General features: G+C 51.7%; 1 protein-coding gene and 1 long non-coding RNA gene across 2 annotated transcripts in view; one reads left to right on the top strand and one right to left on the bottom strand.

The window, feature by feature from the left end:
• The first annotated feature begins 5,405 nt into the window (after positions 1–5,405).
• LOC110256494 (uncharacterized) lies at positions 5,406–13,274 on the top strand. The gene is made up of 3 exons (XR_002338086.2): positions 5,406–5,870; positions 11,857–11,932; positions 12,209–13,274. It is a non-coding gene; the product is annotated as an uncharacterized LOC110256494 (long non-coding RNA).
• Positions 13,275–16,561: 3,287 nt separating this feature from the next.
• Positions 16,562–22,050, bottom strand: part of UBASH3A (ubiquitin associated and SH3 domain containing A) — a 40,325-nt gene continuing 34,836 nt past the window's right edge. Inside the window, exons 12-14 of the mRNA XM_003358975.4 lie at positions 21,781–21,887; positions 17,688–17,797; positions 16,562–17,187 (exon numbers count right to left, since the gene is read on the bottom strand). Coding sequence (XP_003359023.3) covers positions 17,050–17,187; positions 17,688–17,797; positions 21,781–21,887 — 355 coding nt within the window. The 3' untranslated portion in view covers positions 16,562–17,049. The remainder of the gene's footprint in view (positions 17,188–17,687; positions 17,798–21,780; positions 21,888–22,050) is intronic.

Raw genomic sequence — 22,050 nt, 5'->3', positions numbered from 1 at the left:
TGGGCACGCATCAGGGTCACCTGCGGGCTTATGAAAACAGGTTACTGGGCTCCGCCCCAGAGTTTCTGATTCAGTGAGTCTGGGGTGGGACCTAAGTTTGTGCATTTGTTGCGAGTTCCCGGAGTATGTGGGTGCTGCTGGCCCAGGGACCACACTTTGAGGACCCCCTCTCTGAGAGCACTTAGCACATGGCTCAGAGTGGCAGTGGTTGGGACCAAAGGCAGATGCGTTCCACGTGCCAGGATGCAGGCACCAGCTTCGCAGCCAGCCAGCCTCGTGCAGGCTGCGTGTTACACAATTTCTTCTGTGTAGATCTCAGAGAATCTCTAGGAGGACTGCAGGAGATGCTGTGGAGAAGGCGCTCAGGTACAGTTCCGTATAGTGGTGACTGTTGCTGTGTCATTAAGTCCCCCAGATTCCTTGAATGCACCAGCACGCCACAGCACATCTGCTGAAAAAAAATGCATGTACTTGAAAATAGTACCCTAGAATTTGGATTTTTTTTTGTTTTTTTTTTTTGTCTTTTTAGGGCTGCACGTGCGGCATATGGACGTTCCCAGGCTAGGGGTCAAATCGGAACTGCAGCCGCCGGCCTACACCACAGCCACACAACACCGAATCTGAGTCACATCTGTGACCTACACCACAGCGCATGGCAACACCGGATCCGAAACCGGCTGATCGAGGCCGGGGATGGAACCCACATCCCCATGGATACTAGTCAGTTTTGTTACCACCGAGCCACAACGTGAACTCCCTGGAATTCGAATTTTTACGAGTATGTAAAACAGGATGACACTAAATGCCTGGCTCTTCTCACCTTTTGCAAATGCGGTATAATTATGGTTTTCATAAATGTGTCAGTTGTGAACCTTGACACGCCACAGGACATGTTAAAGTCATCGAGTGTGTTACAGCTGGGTTCTGCGAGGTTTGTCGGCACCATAAAAACCACTGAAATAAAATGATGGGAATTCCTTCATGCGCTTTTCATGTGATTCAATGCCTGGAACAGGGACTGGGAGTGGGGCTTGGTCGGGGGATGGGGGGCGGGGGGGGGGCGTGGAGGAGGCAGCACAGGACAGGTAGCTCTTCTCCCCTCCCTAGGCTGTAACAGCGAGGTGTACACGTGTCAGAATGACCCTAAAGGCAGGGCGAAGGGAAGCATGTGGAAGTGGGGGCGGGACGGCGGGGTGGGGGGAGGGCTGGGTGGTGGCCAGGGGGCTGTTGGAGCTCAGGTGATTACAACCTGGACTCCTGGTGCCACATCAGGATCAACGGTTCCTGCACTGGGGGCACCGGGAAATAGTGTCGCTGTATAAACGGTGGTTTATGGACAGCGCGGAAAGGGAGAAAATCGTTTGAATTCTACAGTCACCCTAAAGATCCAAGGCACAGTTTTCCATCAGGGCGGTCAGCTGTGGGGGCATCAGGGCAGTCAGCTGTGGGGGCAACTTATAACGAGCCCAGGTGCACTTTCCCAAGAGGGCAGCTCGGGGGCATGTGACAAGGGCTGCCCTCTGCCGGCACCAGGGTTAGCCCTTGGGCTCGTTAACAAGTCCTTACCCTAAGGTGTATCCCAATTTCCTTAACAAAATTAAACATAAACATTTTCTATTGACTTCCTTGAGGTCTATTTTATAGCAAACTGATTACACCCATTTTGAGTGAACAGTTCAATGGACAGCCTCCCAGGACAGTGGCGACTCAGAGCACTTGTTACCCAAAAAAAGTTCATGGCCATTAGCAGTCAGTTCCCCTGTACCTGGAGCCCCACGCAGACAGTATTTTGCTTTCTGTCATCATGGATGAATCTTTTCTAAAGTTTATATAAATGGAATGATGTGGTATACACTGATTTGGCCTCTAGCTCAGCACGATGTTTTCGTTTGTATCATGAGTTTATCAGTAGAGTCTGTTCCTTTGCTGGTCTGGTCCCACGTTGATGGACATTTGGGTTTCCAGTTTTTGTCAGTTTTGAATAAAGTATGGATTGAAATTTATCTTTTCCTGTGTGGATATTCTTTTTTTTAAGCATCATTTATTGAAAAGACTCTTTTCTCCAATGGGTTGACTTAACAGCTTTGTGAAAAATCAGCCTTCTGTATACATATGGGTAATTTCTGGGCTGGCTCTTTCGTTCCATTATTCTGTGTATATAATTAGGTGCCAACACGATATCTCGCTTGTTACATCTTTATTATATACCTCCAAGTCCTAAGTCCTTCGGCTTTGTGTCTCTTTCAAAGTTGTTTTGGCTGTTCTAGGGCCCTTCGCATTTTTATGAATCAGGACCAGCTTGTCAATTTCTTTACAACACAGACCCAAGAGTGCTGCTGGCAGTTTTGTGGGGATAGCACTGAATCTGCAGAACAATCTGGGAAGAAAGGACGTTTTACCAATGTTGAGTCTTACGACCCAGGAATATGGCACATTTCTCCACTTCGGTCTTCCACAATTTCTCTGAACAATGTTTTGCAGTTGTATCACACATCTTGCATGTTTTTGTCAGATGTATCGCTTAGCATTTGCATCTCTTTTTTTTAATGCCATGATACTGTTTTTAATATTAACTACTAATCATTCACTGCTATTATATAGAAATATAATTTTTTGATTATTGACCTTATATTCTTCAATCCTGTTAAACTCACTTATTAATTCTCAGCATTTTGGGGAGCAGGTTCCATTGAGTTTTCTGCATATATGATTAGTTGGTCTATGAATAGGGGAACTCTTACTGCTTCCTTTCTAATCCGAATGCCTTTTATTATTATATTTTCTTGTCACATTGAACCGTCTAGAATCTCCAGTCCCATGTTGCATGGTGGTGCTGCTCTTACAGGGAGAGCGTTTATTCTTTCATCATTAAGTTATTGTGACAGCTCTAGGGGCTTTTTTTTCCTCTTTATCAAGTTGATAAATTCCCTTCCTGATTTACTGAGAGTTTTTAATCAGATAAGGGTGTTGAGTTTTGTCAAAAAATTTTCTCTGTCTCTATCGAGAGGATTATATATATATATTTTGCTATTTTTTGCTTTTTAGGGCCACACCCACAGCATATGAAGATTCCCAGGTTAGGGGTCTAATCGGAGCTGCAGCTGCCAGCCTACACCACAGCCACAGCAATGCCAGATCCAAGCCGTGTCTGCAGCCTACACCACAGTTCACGGCAATGCTGGATCCCTAACCCACTGAGCGAGGCCAGGGATCGAACCCAAACCTCGTGGTTCCTAGTCGGATTCGTTTCCGCTGCGCCACGACGGGAACTCCGTACACATTTTTTATTTTAGTTGTTAACATCATGAGTAACAGATTTTTATTTTTGGATGTTTGCATTCCTGGGATAAATCACTTGACGAGGCTATATCATCCTTTTTATATATTGTTATATCTGATTTGTTAAAATTTTGTTAATAAGTTTTGCACTTATGTTTATGAGGGATGGTTATTTGTAGTCTTCTGTTTTTGAAATGTGTTTCTCGAGTTCTGTTATTGAGGTGATATTGGCCTCATAGAATAGGTTGGTAAGAATTACCTTCTCTTCAATTTTCTGGAAGGGTTTGTTTAGAATTGGTATTATTTCTTCCTTCCTTGTTTGGTAGAATTCACCAGTGAAGTTATCTTGAGTCTGTACTTTTCTTTGTAGGAAGGTTTTTTAACTACAAATGCAATTCTGTTACTAGATATAAGACTGGATTATTTTTTCTTGATTGAGCTGTGGTAGTTTGTGTCTTTCTTCCTGTTTTTTTTTTTTTTTTTTTCAGTCTTTTTAAGGCCGCACCCCTGGCATATGGAGGTTCCCAGGCTAGGGGTACAATCGGAGCTACAGCTGCCAGCCTACGCCACGGCCACAGCAATGCCAGATCCGAGCCGTGTCTGCGACCTACACCCCAGCTCGTGGCAATGCCAGATGCTTAACCCACTGAGTGAGGCTAGGGATCAAACATGCATCCTCATGGACTCTAGTCAGTTTCATTTCTGCTGAGCCACGAGGGGAACTCCTGCTGTTATTCTTAAATTTGTGCCTCTGTATGTTATGTATATTTTTGCTCCATCTGCTATTAAGATCTCTCCTTATTTCTGGTTTTGAACAATTTGATTATATATATTTTTCTCAATACCTTTCATTATATTTCTTGTGCTTGGAGTTTGTTGAGATTCTTGGATGTGCGTTTATTGTTTTCATCAGATTTAGAAGCGTTTTGGCCGTTGCTTTCCCCAAATACCTTTTCTTCTCCCGTCCCTTCCAGGGGCTCCAGTGCGTCATGTACTAGGCTGCTGGATATTTTCCTACAACTCACTGACATTCTGCTTGTTTTAGTGTCAGTTAATTTTCTTTCTGTTTCCGTGTGGTTAGTTTTTATTGCTGCGCGCTCACCTTCACCCATCTTTTCTTCTGCAACGTCTAAGTGACTCTCAATTCTATCCAGTGTGTTTTTAAGTCTCTCACACTGTAGTTTTCATCTCAAGAAATTTGATTTCAGTAAATGCTGAAATAGCCGCAGTTCGGTAAGTGCTGGATGACTCAAGCTGAGCACCCACACACCTCTGGGGTTCTCTCTGTGCTACTCTCCTCTCTGGTCCTGGAGCATTCCTGCTGCTTTGTTTACAAACTCTCAGCCTCGCTCCTTTACTCAGGCAGCCTCCTCGGCTTGTCTGGGCTCTTGCTCTCCGTATCAGGACTTAGAAATCCCCTCTCCACGCAGCAAGATGCGCAATTGTAGGGCCCACCTTGTTTGCTTCTCTCTCCGAGGGGTCGCTGTCCTCTGTTGCCTGGTGTAAAATATCTCCATAACCATCATGGTAGGTACTTTTCCATTTCTGGCAGGAGGAAAAGTCCATCTCTCCGCAACTCCATCTTTGCCCCAAGCTAATACTTGTCTAGGAGTTTTCGATGATATACCTGACATCACCAATGTGATCGCCAGTGCTGGGTTTTAGTCTATTTGTTTTTCGCCTTTTTGGCAAAGTCAGATCCTTAACCCACTGAGAAAGGCCAGGGATCAAACCCGCAACCTCATGGTTCCTAGTCAGATTCGTTGCCGCTGCGCCATGACAGGTCCTGCCTTATTGTATTTCTTTAAAGGCGGTGGAGTTTTTTCTATTTCGCAGTTAAGATATTCGAAGATGACTTTGATTTTTTGGAGTCTCGTGTTGGGTTGTAGCAGATCTAAAGCATTCTTTTCCTCTAGGGCTGTTTTTGTCCCACATGCCATTTATCGCTTCCTGGCCTCTCAGCTCCCGACGGACCAGTTGTTCTCCTGTGCTGTGATAATGAAGCAGTAAACATTTCTTTCTCCTCTCCAGTGAGCACAATATCAGGCTTTGTCAGCAGAGGGTGCTGGAGGGAAATTCGGGAGGAAGGAGCTTCTTTTTCTGGTTCTGATGTGCCATTTTTTTTTTTTCTTACGCAGATCACGGCCCGTGGTGCTCGGACCCAGTCTGATCACCACCCGGATGTAGCCCTCTGGGTATGGACACCACGGTTCCTGCCACCTGTTGGCAATCGGACTTCCAGTGCCCCAGCTCTCTGCACACTGGCCCACCAGCCTTGGCCCATCTGCACCTGCAGGATGCTTCCTGTTTCCATGGCTGCTGTGAACCAGCTGAGCTTCGCACAATCTGCAAAATTCTTCACTATCCTGCAAGTACTGTCTCCAGCGAGGTCTGAGTCCCGGCCGTGAGGAAGAAGCCCTCCTTCCAGGGGTGTCCATTCTTGGCTACGCGCCTTCAGCCTCGGGATTTTCTCGCGTTCTCTTTTCATCTTCACAGTTCCTCCCCTATTGCAGTTAATACTTCTTTATATGAAATTTTCCTGTTCAGACACCTGGCTGGTTTGTGCCTTCCAATTGGACCAGAGCCCATAGGTAAGATTTTGTCGGCCTCCAATGACGGCTTTATATATTCAGTGAGGTCTCTGCCCTCTGGCTCGTGGGAACTTAAATATTTCACACACGTGTAAAGCTCTGGGCAGTTCTGTGGGCATCGCTGACTGGCCTGTGGAATTTCGTGCTGCCCTTGTTCAGACTGTGGTCAGGCAGAGACTCAGGAGAACCTCCGTGCAATTTCCAGACTCCTCCTCTTGGGTCCCCTGTCCTACAGTCTGCATCTGCCTTATCTCCCCTGAACTTTAATTTTTGTCTCCTCAGCTCCACGAGATCTCGATTCTGTTCCTGTGTCCCCTCCCTGCACTGTGCTTTGGAAATTACTCGTCAGTAGAAAGCTGCAGTGATAGCGGGGTTCTTCTTTTTTTTCCCTTGCAATATCGCAGACGTGCACCACCTTTTGTCCAGCATCTGAAAGATAACATATTTCATGTAGTTTTGCCCAGATTTCTGGTTGTTTTTGATGAGAAGGCAAGTCCCGGAACAGTTACTTCTAGGACCCAATTGCAGTTTGCTACTGGATCTCTATATATTTTTCCTTTTTTGGTCGCACTCGCAGCATATGGAAATTCCCAGGCCAGGGATCAAATCCAAGCCACATTGTGATTATGCCACAGCTGCAGCAACACCAGATCCTTAAGCCACTGTGCTGGGCTGGGGATCGATCTGATGCCTGCGCAGAGACAAGCTGGATGGTTAACATGCTGTGCCATGGCGGGAGCACCTGGGTCTGTCTAAACCTGTGCCCGTCTCCTCTCACCTGGCTCCATCACACCCCAGGTGTTTGACTTGGGAAGGCACACCTGTTCACCTACTGCATCTCTCATACCGACGTGGTCCTACTCGCTCTTCTTATCAACTCTGAAATGCATAAATTGAAAGAATGCAACATGATTCCAGAAAATAACCAAGCATTCTATAAAAGCTACCATTAGGTGGCATCTGGCTCTTTTCAGGTACCTTGTTTGAACTGCCTTTCTCTTCTAAAATGCTCTTTCTGCATCCAACAAATTACCCTTTCACACTTTGGGATAGAATTCTTTTAAATCCAAATACATAGAAAAAAGTCGATTTTAATCCGTTTTCTCAAATGCCAGTACCTGCTGCCTCTGTCTTAATGCCCCACACAGATGTCCATTAAACACGCCACATCCGTGCTCACGCGGGCCAGGGTGGAGGAGAGAATCTGGAAAAAACCTGAATGGTTTTATCGGTAATTCAAGCTACAAGATCAAAACGTGTAATGGAAAAACATAAAAATCATTATATAAAACAAATAAAATAAAATAACAGAGCTTCCACCCCAAGCTGAGGTCCCTGTCTTCTGGGCAGACGGAACGGGAGAGTCAAGCAGCGCAGACGAGGCAGGAGGACTGCTCCTCCCAGAGGAGGTCCCGGCCAGGCCATGGCTCTGCTGTCTCCCTTGGGCCCTGGGCCTGGGGGCAGGGGGCTGCTGGTGGGGGTCACGGCGGGGTGAGAGCAGGCTGGGCCCGGCCCACCGATCCCAGGGTCCTTCCTGAGGCTCTGCGGGCTTGTCAGCCCTGAGAAGGGGACGGGCAGGTGTCATCAGCCACATAGAGCCTCCTCCCCCCTCCCCCTAGCCCCCTACTCTTGGGAGGCGACTCGTCCACCCAGCAGGGCCCAGGCCCAGGGTGGATTTACAACCTGAGCAGAGGGCCCGTGTGGTCTGAACAAAGAATGCTTGGTGCATTTTCTGCTTGCTTGCTTGCTTGCTTGCTTGCTTGCTTTCTTTCTCTCTCTCTTTCTTTCTTTCTCTCTTTCTTTTTCTCTTTCTTTCTGTCTCTCTTTTCCTTCTTTTTTTTGCTGTTTTTTTTTTCTTTTGATTAAAGTCTAGCTGACTTACAATGTCGTGCTAACTGCATTTTTCGTTCTTAACAACCCCCAGGATGAACACCTGCGCTCACTTTGCTGGGCTTCAATTCCGGGGCTCTCTTTGGGAGGTTCGTTCCATCTCTGGCTCAGGAAGTGCTGGGTGCTTCCTCCCCAGCCTCGTCCTTGGTTATCTCCGAGCAGCTCTTCAGGCCGCCAGGGAAGAGGGGGGCGGCGCTGCCGGGCGGGGACGCAGCGATGCTTGGACGAGAGGACAGGTGCAGGAGATGAAGGCCGACGCGGCTGGATGAGGCGTCTCCTCGGGGCTCCTCGGACCCCTGCCCACCCCGATTACCTGCCATCATTGCTCACCCATTCATCCGAGCGCGGCGGGAGCTTCTGCAGGGGGGACCCGTGTCCGGTGCTCTGTCTCCAGGGCCTCCCGTGTAGAAGATCCTCTGCTGGTCCCGTGTTAAACTCCGAGGCTTCCTCGGAGGGCTTAAGGGATGAGGGCAGCTTTCCCTCTAGTGCTCAAAGTATAGGATCACTTATCTTCTTTTTATTTTATTTATTATATTTTTTGTCTTTTTGCCTTTTCTAGGGCCGCACCTGTGGCATATGGAGGTTCCCAGGCTAGGGGTCTAATCGGAGCTGTAGCCGCCGGCCTACGCCAGAGCCACAGCAACGCAGGATCCGAGCCGCGTCTGCAACCTACACCACAGCTCATGGCAACACCAGATCCTTAACCCACTGAGCAAGGCCAGGGATCGAACCCGCAACCTCATGGTTCCTAGTCGGATTCGTGAACCACTGCATCACGACGGGAACTCCACTTCTCTTCTTTTTAAAAATGAAGCACTGTTGATTTGCGATGCTGGTTGACTTTCGGGTGGAGAGCACAGTGATTCAGTTAGACGTGTTTAGTGTCTATTCCTTTTCAGATCCTTTTCCGTTATAGGTCACTATGGGATACTGAGTATAGTTTCTTGTGTTATCTATTTTATGTATAGTAGTGTGTATCTGCTCATCCCAAGACCTTTTTTTATTGTTTGCTTTTTAGGGCTGCACCTGCGGCACATGGAGGTTCCCAGGCTACGGGTCCAATCGGAGCTGTAGCTGCCGGGCTACACCACAGCAACGCCAGATCCCTGACCCACTAAGCGAGGGATTGACCCCGCATCCTCTCGGATACTCTTCCCATTCATTTCCCCTGCGCCACAGCGGAAACTCCCAGATCATTCTTTTTTTTTTTTTTTCCAGATCATTCCTTTTTTTGAATGGCTTTTTGCTTCATTAAGAAAATTGTGTGTGTGTGTGTGTGTGTGTGTGTGTGTGTGTGTGTGTGTGTGTACGTGTGTGCCTGAATCTTAGCTTTTGAAATGGGCTTCCCTCCTGGGAGCAAATGGTATTCAACAGCTGGAGGTGGCATTTACTTGGAACCAAACAGAGATGAGAAGCTAAGGGTTCTGGAAATTTGCTGTGGAGACTTGCAAAGACTGAGCGACACAGCTGGGTTCCTATGACCCTTGGTGAAATATAAAGTCTCTAAGGTTAAGTACAGCTTTAATAGTTTGATGCCTCCGCCCCGCAGACTTTGCTCAGGGTACGGCGTGTGCTGGCTTGGTCTTGCCTTGGTGGAAGTGTGCGGTTCCCTCGAGTTGGGGAGACAGTGGGGCTGGAGGGGTGGAAGCAGGCTGCATCCAGTTGAATGGGGAGGCTGGGTCCAGATAAGGGCTGCGGCTCCCTCCAGGCGTGGTCTAGGTGCCAGAGTCGCTGGCTGGGCTGGGCGCCGGGAAGAGACACAACCTTGCAGGGTCCTGGGAGCTGAACACCTGTCTGGAGCCCAGCATGCAGCATGTCACTACATAGCCCAGCCCAGCCCTTCTCCAGGGTCTTTGGTCCCAGCCCAGTGCTGTGGTCTCCCCTCTCGCCTGATCTGGTCCCCTCCTCCTGTCCTCCCCCCTCTTTGTGGAAGAGACTTGTTTTCTTTGGCAGGAAGTGGGCACCAGCCTGAAGTGCCTGGGGTGCAGGTGCCTGCACTCCACTCAAAGCACCTGTCACTAAACCTGACCTCTCTCCTCAGAGCACAGTGGGCTGGAGCCCTCCTGCCCGCTCAAGAGCAGATTTTCAGTCTTACATTTTACTTTTTTGCCACATCCAAGGCATGTGGAGTTTCCCAGGCTGGGAATTGAACCTGCGCCACAGTAGTGGTCCAAGCCACAGCAGTGACACTAGATCCTTAGCCCACTGCCCCACCAGGGAACTCTGAAAGAGAGAGGCATTGTGCAAATCAACTAATCAAACATCAGTGGCTCAGAATCAGAATCTGGTGGGCGAATTTACAGCATAGCAATTGGCATACAGCACAGACACTCCAGGTCAGTGCCCCCCAACCCCAACCTGCTTACTAACAAGATGACACTTGTCTAGGACAGAGGGTAGGATGCTGTGACCTAGATGGCTGCTGACAGCCTGTATCAGGTTCCTAGATGAACCCAAGGCACATAGAGGTCGTGCCAGAGGTCACAGGGGTAAAGCACACATGGAGTTCAGACCTGGTCTCCCGATCCCAGTTTAACCCTTCTGAAGAGCACTGCTGTTGCTGTACAAATGTGTGGAATAATTAATGTCTCCTCATTATTGGAAACGGTGTCTTGCGATCTCATTAATTTTTGTGCCTCCACTGTCTGCTGGCCCGTGGGGCCGGTGGGGGGCAGGGGGTGGGGATTGAGGAAAAGGTCCCTCTGTTTGAGGACCCTGCGCCCGGTCCGAGGATTCTGCAGCCATTGGGGGTTCATGGAAGACTTTCAAGTTCTAGAAATTGGTTGGGAAATTCCGTCAAATGACTGAAAGACTAGAAACAAGGCTGGGCTGTCACCAGGACCCGGCCACCAGGACAGAAAGGCCCACTGACCACCCTCAATGCAGCTGTGCCCCCCCACAACCCCCCCAGGGTCCACAGGCACATCTGAGCTTCCTCTGTCCTTGGATCCACAGGCGCCTGCCCTTCAGAGCATCACAAGAAAGGGAGCTATTTGTTGTGACATTTGTTCTCATAATGGCAAGTGTACCCAGCCGGGGTTCCATGGCAACTGTGCAGGTCGTGGAGACTCCAAGGGCTTTGGCCCGTGACAGCCTGGGATTGGGGCTCTCAGCATCTCTGGGAAGGGACCACATCAGCGGTTCTTGGCTGGGCAGAGACATTTCTGGTTGTCATTAGGTGGAGGAGGGGTGCTCCTGGCATCTTACTGGGTCCAGATCAAGGCGGCTGCAAAATGTCTCACAGTGCATAGCCCCCACCCCCAAAGAATTGCCCCTCCCCAGTGCCAGTGGTGCCATGGTTGGAACTTGGACTATGTGACCAGAGCAGGTTCTCAGGTGAATCACAGAGGCAGAGAGGACCAGGGGCTGCCCCTGCCCAGGTCGAGGGCTTGGGGTGGACTTGGCACATGATCACCCTTGCGCCCTTTGAAAGAAGCAATGTCTCCACAAACAAGTGACAACAAAGAGCAAAGCAAGGCGGACTGTGACTAATGGCACTGGGGTCCCTGGGATGCAGGCTGGGATGCAGGCTGGGAGGCTGGATGGGCCTCGTGGCAGATGAACTCTGAGGAGGACCCCAGCTGGGGGCGAGGGGGTGTACATGGCTTCCCCCAATTTTACTTTTCAAATTTGTTTAAAGTGATTTTTTGGGGGGTGGGTGCTGTGCCTGCAGCAAGTGGAAGTTCCTGGGTGAGGGGTTGAACCCAAGGCACGGCAGCAACCCGAGCCACTTCAGTGACAACACTGGGTCCTCTGTGTCACAAGAAAACTCCTCAAAATGCTTTTTCTTTCTTTTTAGGGTCGCACCTGCAGCATATGGAAGTTCCCTGGGCCAAGGGTTGAATGGGAGCTGCAGCTCCCAGCCTACACCACAGCCACGCAATGCAGATCTGAGCTGCGTCTGTGACCTACACCACAGCTGACGGCAACGCCAGGTCCTTAACCCACTGAGCGAGGCCAGGGATCGAACTTGAATCCTCTCGGACACTTTGTCAGATTCCTAACCCTCTGAGCCACAGCGGGAACTCCCTCAAGGTGCTTTTTAAAGTGGATTTGAAAATGTTTTATTTGGACTGATCTGTTTTTCCTGTTACAGTTCCAGATGTCTGTACCATGATTAAAAGTCCTTCTCCCACTGAGATACTTAAAACCCTCCTACCTGATGTCTGCGGGTACGTTTACAATTTCACTTTCTGCATTTACGTCTTTGATGCGTGTGTGTGTGTGTGTGTGTGTGTGTGTGTGTGTGTGTGTGTGTGTGTGTTTCTAACTTGTGAGGAGTAACGCCCACCTCCTTCCCTGGACGGTGACCCTGTTGTCCCCACCTCACCGACTTAATCACCTAACTGGCCCCAGTCACTCCATCACCACTTTAACGTAATTAACCCCTGAATTTTAGGGCCAATTCCTGTCTATTTATACCTGCGCTCTCTCTGCCTAAAATCCAGTGCTTTGGAAACGGAGCAGGCCCCTGTGCTCACCCCACCCCCGCCACATCCTCCACCTGCCTTTTGTCTGCAGAAAAACTTCAAAGAATAAGTTTAATCAGAAAAGTGAGAAAATGCAGGCGCAAAGGAAAGCAGTCCAACGAGACCAAGTCACAACATTTAGTCACGAAGCAAAGGCAAGGACTTTAGTTCCTCTCAGGGGCTGTGGGTCACCTTCTGAGCCGTGTCCTGTGCGCTGCCTTGTCGACACTGAAACCCCACCCGCTGGAAGACGTTAGCGGCGTGACGACCAGACTGGGGCCATGACATTGCTGCCACAGTTCCCAGAAGTGGCCTCAAAGAAGCAGGAACAAACCGACCCTGGAACTGAAGACAAACTGTGCTTGACACAGTCAAGAGGCTGCTGCTCAGATCACCCGACCAACTGCGAGGTGACGGCGGAGCGGACGGCGCTGTTTCCGCACGCAGCCCCCGCCCTCCGCCGTAAAACCTCTTGCCCCCCGATTGTCAGTCTTTGGACAGGAGGCCCCCTCCGTGCTGCCGGCCTCCGAAATAAAGCAACCTCACCTCTTTATTGTCTTCAGAGCCGCGAGCGGCTGGGCCCCACTTTCAGTCAAGCTGCCACCTGCCGCCGTAACCACCGCAGCCCTAGGAGGGGTTTCACATCTGTTGGTCTTAGTTCCCGCTTCCTCCTGTTGCTCTCTTTGGGATTTTTTTTTTTTTTTTTTTCCTTTTCTAAGGCCACTCTCACAGCATATGGAGGTTCCCAGGCTAGGGGTCAAATCGGAGCTGGAGCCACCGGCCTACACCAGAGCCACAGCAACATGGGATCCGAGCCGCATCTGTGACCTGCACCACAGCTCACAGCAACGCCAGATCTTTCACCCACTGAGCAAGGCCAGGGATCGAACCCACAACCTCATGGTTCCTAGTTGGACTTGTTAACTACTGAGCCACGATGGGAACTCCTGGGATTTTTTTTTTTTTTGTTATTCCTCCTGGATGTTTGCTTTTCATTGTGAACTTTAGAATCCACTCATCTCTCCCTAAAAAGCCATTTTCATGATTTTTATTTGATTGTGATCACTCTGGGGCTTGAGTCAGGAGATGGCTCCTGTAGGTTGACTTTTCTTTTCTACAAAGGCTGTGACGGGCCTTTCCAGCCAGCTCAGGCTTCTTTTGTGGCACTTCGTGGTCGCGTGTCCCATAAGGGTGTCCCTAGGGGTTTAATGTCTGTTGTCATGGCCATGCAAATCGGACTTCTCTGTCATCGTACCTCCTCTCCATGTGTCCTTAAACAGAGCCACTGACACCTGGACGTACCCTTGAGCTGAGCCACGTTGCTGAAGTCTCTTCTCGTGGCACCAGGATGTCAGCGGCCTTGCTGGGGATCCAAGGTTGTGCTCCTGGCTTGTGATGTGTGGGCTGGAGGGAGCGGGGGCTCTGTGTGCAGGTGGAGGGGGGCGCCTCTGTCCCCACCCCAACCTCCATGGCTCCTTGGACCGAGGCGGGGGCCTGACGGAGTCGGGGGAGCAGTTAGGGCTGTTTGTGGGCCTTTGTGAGCCCCCGAGACCAGGCGACAAAGCGCTTCAGAGCGGAGAAGACCCCCCAGCCTGGCTCCATGTGAGGAGGTTCCAGGGGCACTGGCGCTGACCCTGGGCAGGTGCCTGGCCTTCCTTTGGACAGCAGGTTGGCAAAGCCACCAGACGCTCTCAGGCATAAGGGCTGGGGAGGGCTGTTGCCCACAGACCCCTTCCTGGGCCCTGTGCTCCCTGGGGGCTCTGGGGAACGCCTGTGGTAGGAGCTCAGGGGTCAGCACAAGTGTCTCTGGGCCTCGATGGTGCCCACAGCCAGGGCAGCAGGAGGTTTGGGTGATCCCGGTTCTTGCCTTTACTCCTCGCAAAACCCGCCCTCAGGGAGTCAGATTTTTATGAATGTTTGAAAGTAAATACAGAAAAAGTCAGGAGGGGTTGTGTATTCCCTGATTCCATCCCTGACTCAGGAACTTCCATATGCTGCAGGTGCAGTCATACAGAAGGAGAAGGAGGAGGAGGAGGAGAAGTGGTACTTGCACACAATGGAATATTACTCAGCCATAAAAAATGAAATGCCATTCACGGCAACATGGATGCAACTAGAGATTCTCATACTAAGTGAAGTAAGTCGGAAAGAGAAGGACAAATACCATGATATCACTTATTGTGGAATCTCAACTATGGCACAAATGAACCATCTATCAAACAGAGACAGACTCACAGACATAGGAAACAGACTTGTGGTTGCCAAGGGGGACGGGGCCGGAGTGGGATGGACGGGGAGTTTGGGGTTAGTAGGTGCACCCTATGACATTTGGAATAAATAAGCAATGAGGTCCTGCTCTATAGCACAGGGAACTCTGACCAGTCTCTTGGGATAGACCGTGATGGAAACTAATACAAGCAAAGGAATATGGATGTATGACTGGGTCGCTTTGCTGTTCAGCAGAAATGGGCACAACATTGTAAATCGACTATACTCTAATGAAATTAAAAAAAAACTACTTAGACGTAACAAGGGTGAAAAGAAACTACATAAAAAAAAAAAGAACTAGAACTATAGAATATAAAGAAAATAGTGTTTATTGCCCACTTGACCTGAGATCTGAGATTCAAACCCACCTCGTCGCCTGTGTAGACCTCCGTCAGCCCCCCAGCAGGGAGGGGGTGCTGTCTGAGCCTGTGTTACCCTGGGCGTGAGACCAGACACCTCGCCCCAAGAGGGTGAATCCATACGTCTCTTGGGCCGCCCGAGAGAACAGACAACTATTTAAACCCTTGCTCAACTTGTGCCATTTTCAGCATCGTCACAACTAGTAAGTCAGTGTGGTCCTGGGGGTCCAGAGAGGGACCCAGGGCAGCACCTCCGGCCGTGACAGTCCCCTCGCTCCGAGCACTTGGAGGGTTTCTCTTCTTCTTCCCTGGGGATGGGATGAGAGCACAACGCTGGGGGACCCCCATGGACGGCCTGGAGCAGCGTCTTCCAAATGAGAGACCCCCGGATTCACACCTTTGCTGGAGACTTCACCGCACCTGGTGACATGGGCTCGTCACGGGCCCACTCGCTCCATTTGGAGGGGCCCCCACCCCATGGTTAAAAGGGAGACAAAGAGAAGCCAGATAAGACCAGAACCCAGGGAGCCCGTCTCAGATCCTTATACCTGGGCCCCGTCTAAGCAGCCTGATGTGCCTGGGGGAGCTGGGGGGGTGTGCATGCTGGGTTGAAGAGTGGCCCCAAAGCCAGGCACATCCTAGTCCCTGTGCCTGTGACTGCGTGACGTCACACGGCAAAGGGGGCTTTGTAGATGGGCTTACGTTCAGGCTTTTGAGACGGGGAGATGCTTCTGGATTATTGGGTGAGTTCAGTGTAATCCCAAGGGGAGTTACAACAGGGAGGCAGGAGGCTCAGAAGCGGAAGGCAAAGCAGCGGAATGGGGAGGTTTGGGGAGGGGCCATGCTGCCTTTGCAGGCGGGGGAGGGGCCAGAGCCGTGTTCTGTGATGAGATCAATTCTGTCATATTTTAGACACCACATAGTCCACGTAGAAGTGATGTCACATGGCATTTGTCTTTCTCTTCCTGACTTATTTCACTTAGTATGAGAATCTCTGGAGGCACCCATGTTGCTGTGAATAGCATTATTTCATTTTTTATGGCTGAATAGTATTCCATTGTGCATACGTACCACATCTTTTTTTTTTTTTTTTTTTAATCTTTTTGTCTTTTAGGGCCGCACCTGTGGCATATGGAGGTTCCCAGACTAGGGGTCAAATCAGAGCTGTAGCCGTTGGCCTACACCACAGCCACAGCAACACCAGATCCAACCTGTGTCTGTGACCCACACCATAGCTCAGGGAGATGCCAGATCCTTAACCCACTGATTGAGGCCAGGGATCAAAACTGTATCCTCATGGATCCTAGTTGGGTATATTTCCACTGGCCACAATGAGAAATCTTTTTTTTTTAGGGCTGTACCCGTGGCACCTGGAGGTTTCCAGGTTAGGAGTCTAATCAGAGTTACAGCTGCCAGCCTATGCCAGAGCCACAGCAATGCTAGATCCAAGCCGCATCTGTGAGCTACACCACAGCTCACGGCAACGCCAGATCCTTAACCCACTGAGCAAGGCCAAGGATAGAACCTGCAAGAAGACGGGAAGTGGGGCTCTCCCAGAACCCGCTGGCCTACCTCGGAACTTCTGACGGGGACCGTAGCAGAATAAACCTGTGTGTTTAAAAGTTGTGTCTCTAATCACTGCCGCAGGGGAAACTCATCACGGCAGCATCAGGAAACTAACACTGGCTCTGTGGACACTGAGCTCGGTTCCCGGTTTTGATTCGGGAGGTGGTTTCTTGTACCATTTTATTCGACAGCCTGCCTCTTTCGGCCCCTGCGGACATAGCCCAAGAGCAACCGCAAACGGAAAAAGGACAAAGGCTGGGGAGCTTGACGAAGAGGAAGGTGTAAAATGAAGGGGGGTTTTCCTCCGGGAGGGGTGTGTGTTGAGTCTTTAATTCCTCGACACCAGAGTCCCAGCTCCTCGGTCCCCTCCAGGCTGACGATGCACATGGCGCACGGTGGCGTCCCCACGGCCGAGCTTGCAGGACAACGGGGCCGCTGAGGGCGGGCACCGGGGGGAAAGCCCAGGGCAGACACTCTGGCGCCGCAAAGTGCATTTTGTGCTTCTACCAATCACACTGGGGGCAGGGCGGGGGCGGGCGAAGACCCCGTCCACCTCATGGTGCCTCCCAGCCTCTGTGAAGGGTTCTGCCCCCTCAACGCCACCTTATGCCAACATCGAGGTGGCTCTTAGTTGTCCTGGACCCAGTGCCTCCAGTTAAAGGCGGGGTTTGAGCCATGAGTCAGCGTCTTCACGGGAGGGTTCACCAGCTCCCATTTCCCTTCCTCTTTGTTTTCTTCGCAGAAGCACATGCCCAGAAAGGGGATCTAGAACGGAATGAAATCCCTCATTACTCTTTGACACCAAGCCCACCGAGTTTAGACTCACTCTGAAACCAGCTATGCCTTGGAGGCCGGTGTGACGTACCCAGGGTGGTCCCGCTGCCGTGAGCGCAGAACCAAGGTCCAGCGCGTCTGTCCTGGTGGGTGAGGGGCTCCCCCGCCCTCCCATGGCAACGAGAAATGTCTACAGACCTTACCGCTTGTCTCACCCAGGGGCGCTCTGGCGTCTAGAATAGGGGCCAGGGATGCTGCTCAACATCCCACGAGGCACACGACGGTCCCCGTGGTGTGCCATTGTCCTGCCCAAACGTCAGCGGTGCTGCAGCTGAGAACTCCGGTCAGGCGGGCACATTCTCAGGGGACAGCTGGGTCCCTGTGGCCCTGGGCTGCCAGGACACTTATCTCCATTCTGAGAGGGGACTGCAGTGGCCCTGCATCCTCGGGCGGCCGACTCTCTGGCCCAAGGAGGAAAGAGGCCGCCTTACCTTTCTCACCAGCCGGCCGAAGTCTGCACAGTCCCGGGGCGGCAGCCTGAGCAGCGGGCGGGTGCAGGAGTCCAGTGCCGAGCCATGGCCCACGATCAGGGTGACACCCCCTGTGGGAGGAAGAACACCCCAAGGTCAGAGAACGCGGGGGTCCCCAGTGCTGTCGGCGGAACGACCTCGGGGTGCCCCGAGGCCTTGCGCCACCCGGCAGGAGGAAGGAGTGGTTGGTGGCAGCTGACTAGTGCGGGCAGTCGGCCTATCGCCCGTGGGTAAGTTCTGAGCAGTCGCGGGGCTGGGTCGGCCGCACCTGCCTGCTCGCTTCGGGGACAGGAGGGTGTGTGACTGAGCCGGTTTGCTGGAGAACTGTCACCTGGTTGGTGTCACCTGGTTGGTGTCACCTGGTTGATCACAATAAGCTGCGATGACTCACTCGGGAGAAAGACCTCCAGGATCCGGGGCTGAGCGAGCCTCCTGAAGGTGACGGGTGTGGGAGCCGATGCCGGGACAAGCAAGGCTGGGAGCTGGACCTGCCAGGTGAGTCAGGAAGGCCGGACCCAGCTGGGAACGAGGTCAGAACACACGGCTCCCAGAACGTCCGGTTCCCGTCGCCCCCGGCCTGAGCATCAGTGCTCTAGTGTGACGTCCAGGCCGAAGCCCCTCCCTGCTTCTCCCGGGTCGCTTCCTCGTAACGGGACACTCACTCCTCTGGCCTCCAAAGTCATGGTGCAGGGGAGTTCCCGTTGTGGCGCAGTGGTTAACGAACCCGACTAGGAACCTTGAGGTTGTGGGTTTGATCCCTGGCCTTGCTCTGTGGGTTAAGGACCCGGGTGGCCGTGACCTGTGGTGTGGGTCGCAGACGTGGCTTGGATCCCAAGTTGCTGTGGCTCTGGCGTAGGCCATCAGCTACAGCTCCGATTCAACCCACAGCCTGGGAACCTCCATATGCCACGGGAGCGGCTCAAGAAAAGGCAAAAAGACAACAAAACAAAACAAAACAAACAAACAAACAAAAAACCCCCAAAGTCATTGTGCAGCTGCCAGGCAGCGCTTCTGGGAGCCAGACGTGCAGGTTTGAGCCCTGGCCTGTGCCCTCCAGTGGGTGACCTGGGCCCTGGCCGTCTCGTCCCTCTGAGCTTCAAGGTCACGTGGTGTATGTGGAGGTAACACTTCAGACAGTGTGAGCAGGTAGAGACCTGACAGGTGAGGTCTGTGCCGGGTGCCCCGTGCCGGGTGACTGGAGGTTGCGCTTTTACCAACTCCAGCCCCCCTGGAGTTTGCGTTGCTCCAGACGCTGATGTGCGCCCTGGCTTCCTGCCTTGCCCGTGCCCTCTGTCTCCTCCGGGTCCATCCTCTGTCTTCTGAACCTACTCATCCGACTGCTCAGGTGCTGCTTCCTGAGGGCGGGTGGGTCTGCGTTCCTGCAGCCGCAGCTCAGAGACGGGCTCCGTAGACCCAGAGGTGACACAGCGGATCTGCATCCACGTCCAGCAGCCCTCACGGCCGTAGGAGGCTCTAGGCAGGGAGGGTGCCCCGGGGACACCGACGCCAGCCTGGGTGAGGCTGACGGGGCGGGGCCCTGGATGCGCAGAAGAGGCTGTCATTGCATTCTGCCCCCAGGGGGCCTGTGGCAATAACTGTGAATCACGTGAGTTTGATGGTTACTCAAATGCCACGAAGCTGTGGTTGCCCAAAGCACCTTCCCTGAGGTGCCCATCAGTCTAAACAGGCGACGTGGACCAGCCTCGTGCCAGCTGTGCCTGGGGTGCTGGACACCGCAAGCTTTGGGGTCTCAGAGGGTGTCCCCATGGTGTGCTGGGGGCTCTGGGGCGAGGCCGGGGGGCTCGGCTCTGGCCAAGACCCTGGTCATCAGCGTCCTCTGTCCACCGAGCTCCCTGGGACGTCGGGGAAGGAACGCAGGCGGGGCCAGCGGGCGAGGTGGCCTCTTATCAACTCGTCTGAACTTGTCTTCGTATTGTTGAATGCTCTTAACCTTCCAAATGTTTGTGCCCCTCTCCCCTCAACAACACTCAAGCCCCTCGAGGGTGGAACGCGTGTCTTCTTTGCTTAATTTTCTTTCTTCCTTCTTTCCTCCCTTCTTTCCTTTCTTTCCTTCTTTCTTCACAGCCACACCTGTGGCATATGGAAGTTCCTGGGCCAGGGATGGACTCTGAGCCCCCGCCCCGAGCTATGTCACAGCTTCAGCAACACCAGACTCTTAACCCACTGCACCACAGTGGGAACTCCTAGATTTTCTCATCAGGTTTTCTTTGCTGCCTGATGCCTCCTGGTGGTCAGTGCTCACTTGCTAACTTCATTTTTTTTTTTTTTTTTAGGGCCACACTCATGGCACATGGAGGTTTCCAGGCTAAGGGTTGAACAGGAGCTGCAGCTGCCAGCCTACACCACAGCCACAGCAACGCCAGATCTGAGCCACCTCCCTAACCTACACCAAAGCTCATGGCATTGCCGGATCCTTAACCAGCTGAGCAAGGCCAGGGATCGAACCCACATCCTCATGGATACTAGTCGGGTCCTTAACCCAGGAGTCACCACAGGAGCTCCGTAACTTAAATTTTTATAGAATGAGGTTTCCATGTTTTACTCTGGATGTTTTCACGTATACCCCAAAGGAGGGTCTGAAGAATGCCAGGCACCTGTCACGGAGCACCAGCAGCTGACGGCGTTTTGTATCGTCTGTCTGCGAAGTATTTTATTTTATTTTTAAAATTTTTACTGACGTATAGTTGATGTACAGCATAGTGATTCACAATTTTTAAAGGTTATATCCCATTTATAGTTATTGTAAACTGGCAGCTTGATTCTCCATGGCGTACATATATCTGCATAGCTTATTTTATACCTAATAGTGTGTGCCTCTTAATTCTCCACCCTTGCAATGCCCTTCCCCCGTCCTCTCCCCACCGGTAACCACCGGTTTCTTCTCTGGATCTGTGAGTCTGCTTCTTTTTGTTGTTGTTGTTGTAATATTCAATGGTTTTGTAGTGTTTTTAGATTCCACATAGAAGCGATCACGCAGTATTCGTCTTTCTCTGTCTGACTTATTTCACGACGCATGATACCCTGAGGGTTCCTGCTGTGGCTCAGTGGATTAAGAACTTGACATAATGTCCTTGAGGATGTGGGTTCGATCCTTGGCCTTGCTTGCTGGGTTAAGGATCTAGTGTTGCCTCAAGCTGCAGTGTCGATCACAGACGTGATTTGGATCTGGCATTGTTGTGGCTGTGGTGTCGGCCGGCAGCTGCAGCTCCGATTCCATCCCTAGCCTGGGAACTTCCATGTGCCACAGGTGTGGCCCTAAAAACACCCCCAAAAACCTCCAAATCCACCCATGGCAAAATTTCATTCTTTTTAATGGCTGAGTAGTATTCCATTGTGTATATATATATGTGTGTGTGTGTGTGTGTGTGTGTGTGTGTATGTAGGTGTGTCATATCTTCTTTATCCATCCATCCGTCGATGGACACTTCGTGAAGGCTTTTAGAGCAATCCCAAAGTCCGACCATTTCACAGGAGGCCTCAGTCTGCATCTTCAAATGCGGAATTTTCACTCTTGCACAACCACCATGCTGTTATCGCAGCTAACAAAATTAACATTTCTTGAATACGTCCATATTCAGATTCCTAATTCCACATTCGAATTTCTCTAAGGGTCCCAACTACCAGCTTACCTGGATGTTTTGTTTGAATTGTCATTTAAACATGGTACAACATTGGGATCTTTGGTTCTTAGTTTCTTCCGTTTGCTACGAGGTGGCACAGGCGCTCTGTGTTGCGCCTGCTGCCCTCAACCCCAGACTCTCGGCTCCAGAACTGGGGGGCCCCCCGGGCCTGGCTGGTGGGGGAGTGTGTCTGTCTAGGGACAGTGATGTGACACTCTGGTGGCTGGAGAACGGCGTGGGGGAGTGACACTCTGGTGGCTGGGGAACGGCGCGGGGGAGTGACACTCTGGTGGCTGGGGAATGGCGTGGGGGAGTTTGGGGCATTGCGAGCTTCAAAAACCAGCCACTTCCATTGCAGAGGTAAAAGCTGAGCCCTGGGGCTGCTCGCACCCAAGGTTGGAGGGGACACTCACCATCCTGGGAGCACGTGCTGACGATCTGCTCCATGCTCACCGCACACCTGTGCACGTAATCGTTGTAGCTCTCGGCGGGCAGGAGGGAGGCCAGGGGGAAGGCGGGCCTGCAGGAGGGGAGGGGCTGCCAGCTGGGCCTGCTTTCGTGTGGTCGGCAGAAGGGCCAAGGTGGCTCTGCCTCCAGCAGCGCCCAGGGTCTGCAACGAGCCTCAGTTTTGTGCTCCAAACCAGCAAAGGGCCAGCCTGCATTCTTGCTGAGCACCAGACAGG

The sequence above is a fragment of the Sus scrofa genome, chromosome 13 (assembly GCF_054392235.1).
Source record: "Sus scrofa isolate SSC_HxYL_T2T_F1_AM1 chromosome 13, Sscrofa_HxYL_maternal_Yorkshire_Landrace_v2.0, whole genome shotgun sequence".
NCBI classification, from domain to species: Eukaryota; Metazoa; Chordata; class Mammalia; order Artiodactyla; family Suidae; genus Sus; species Sus scrofa.
The sequence above is the reverse complement of the archived record's forward strand: the minus strand, read 5'-3'. Positions and strand labels throughout refer to the sequence as shown.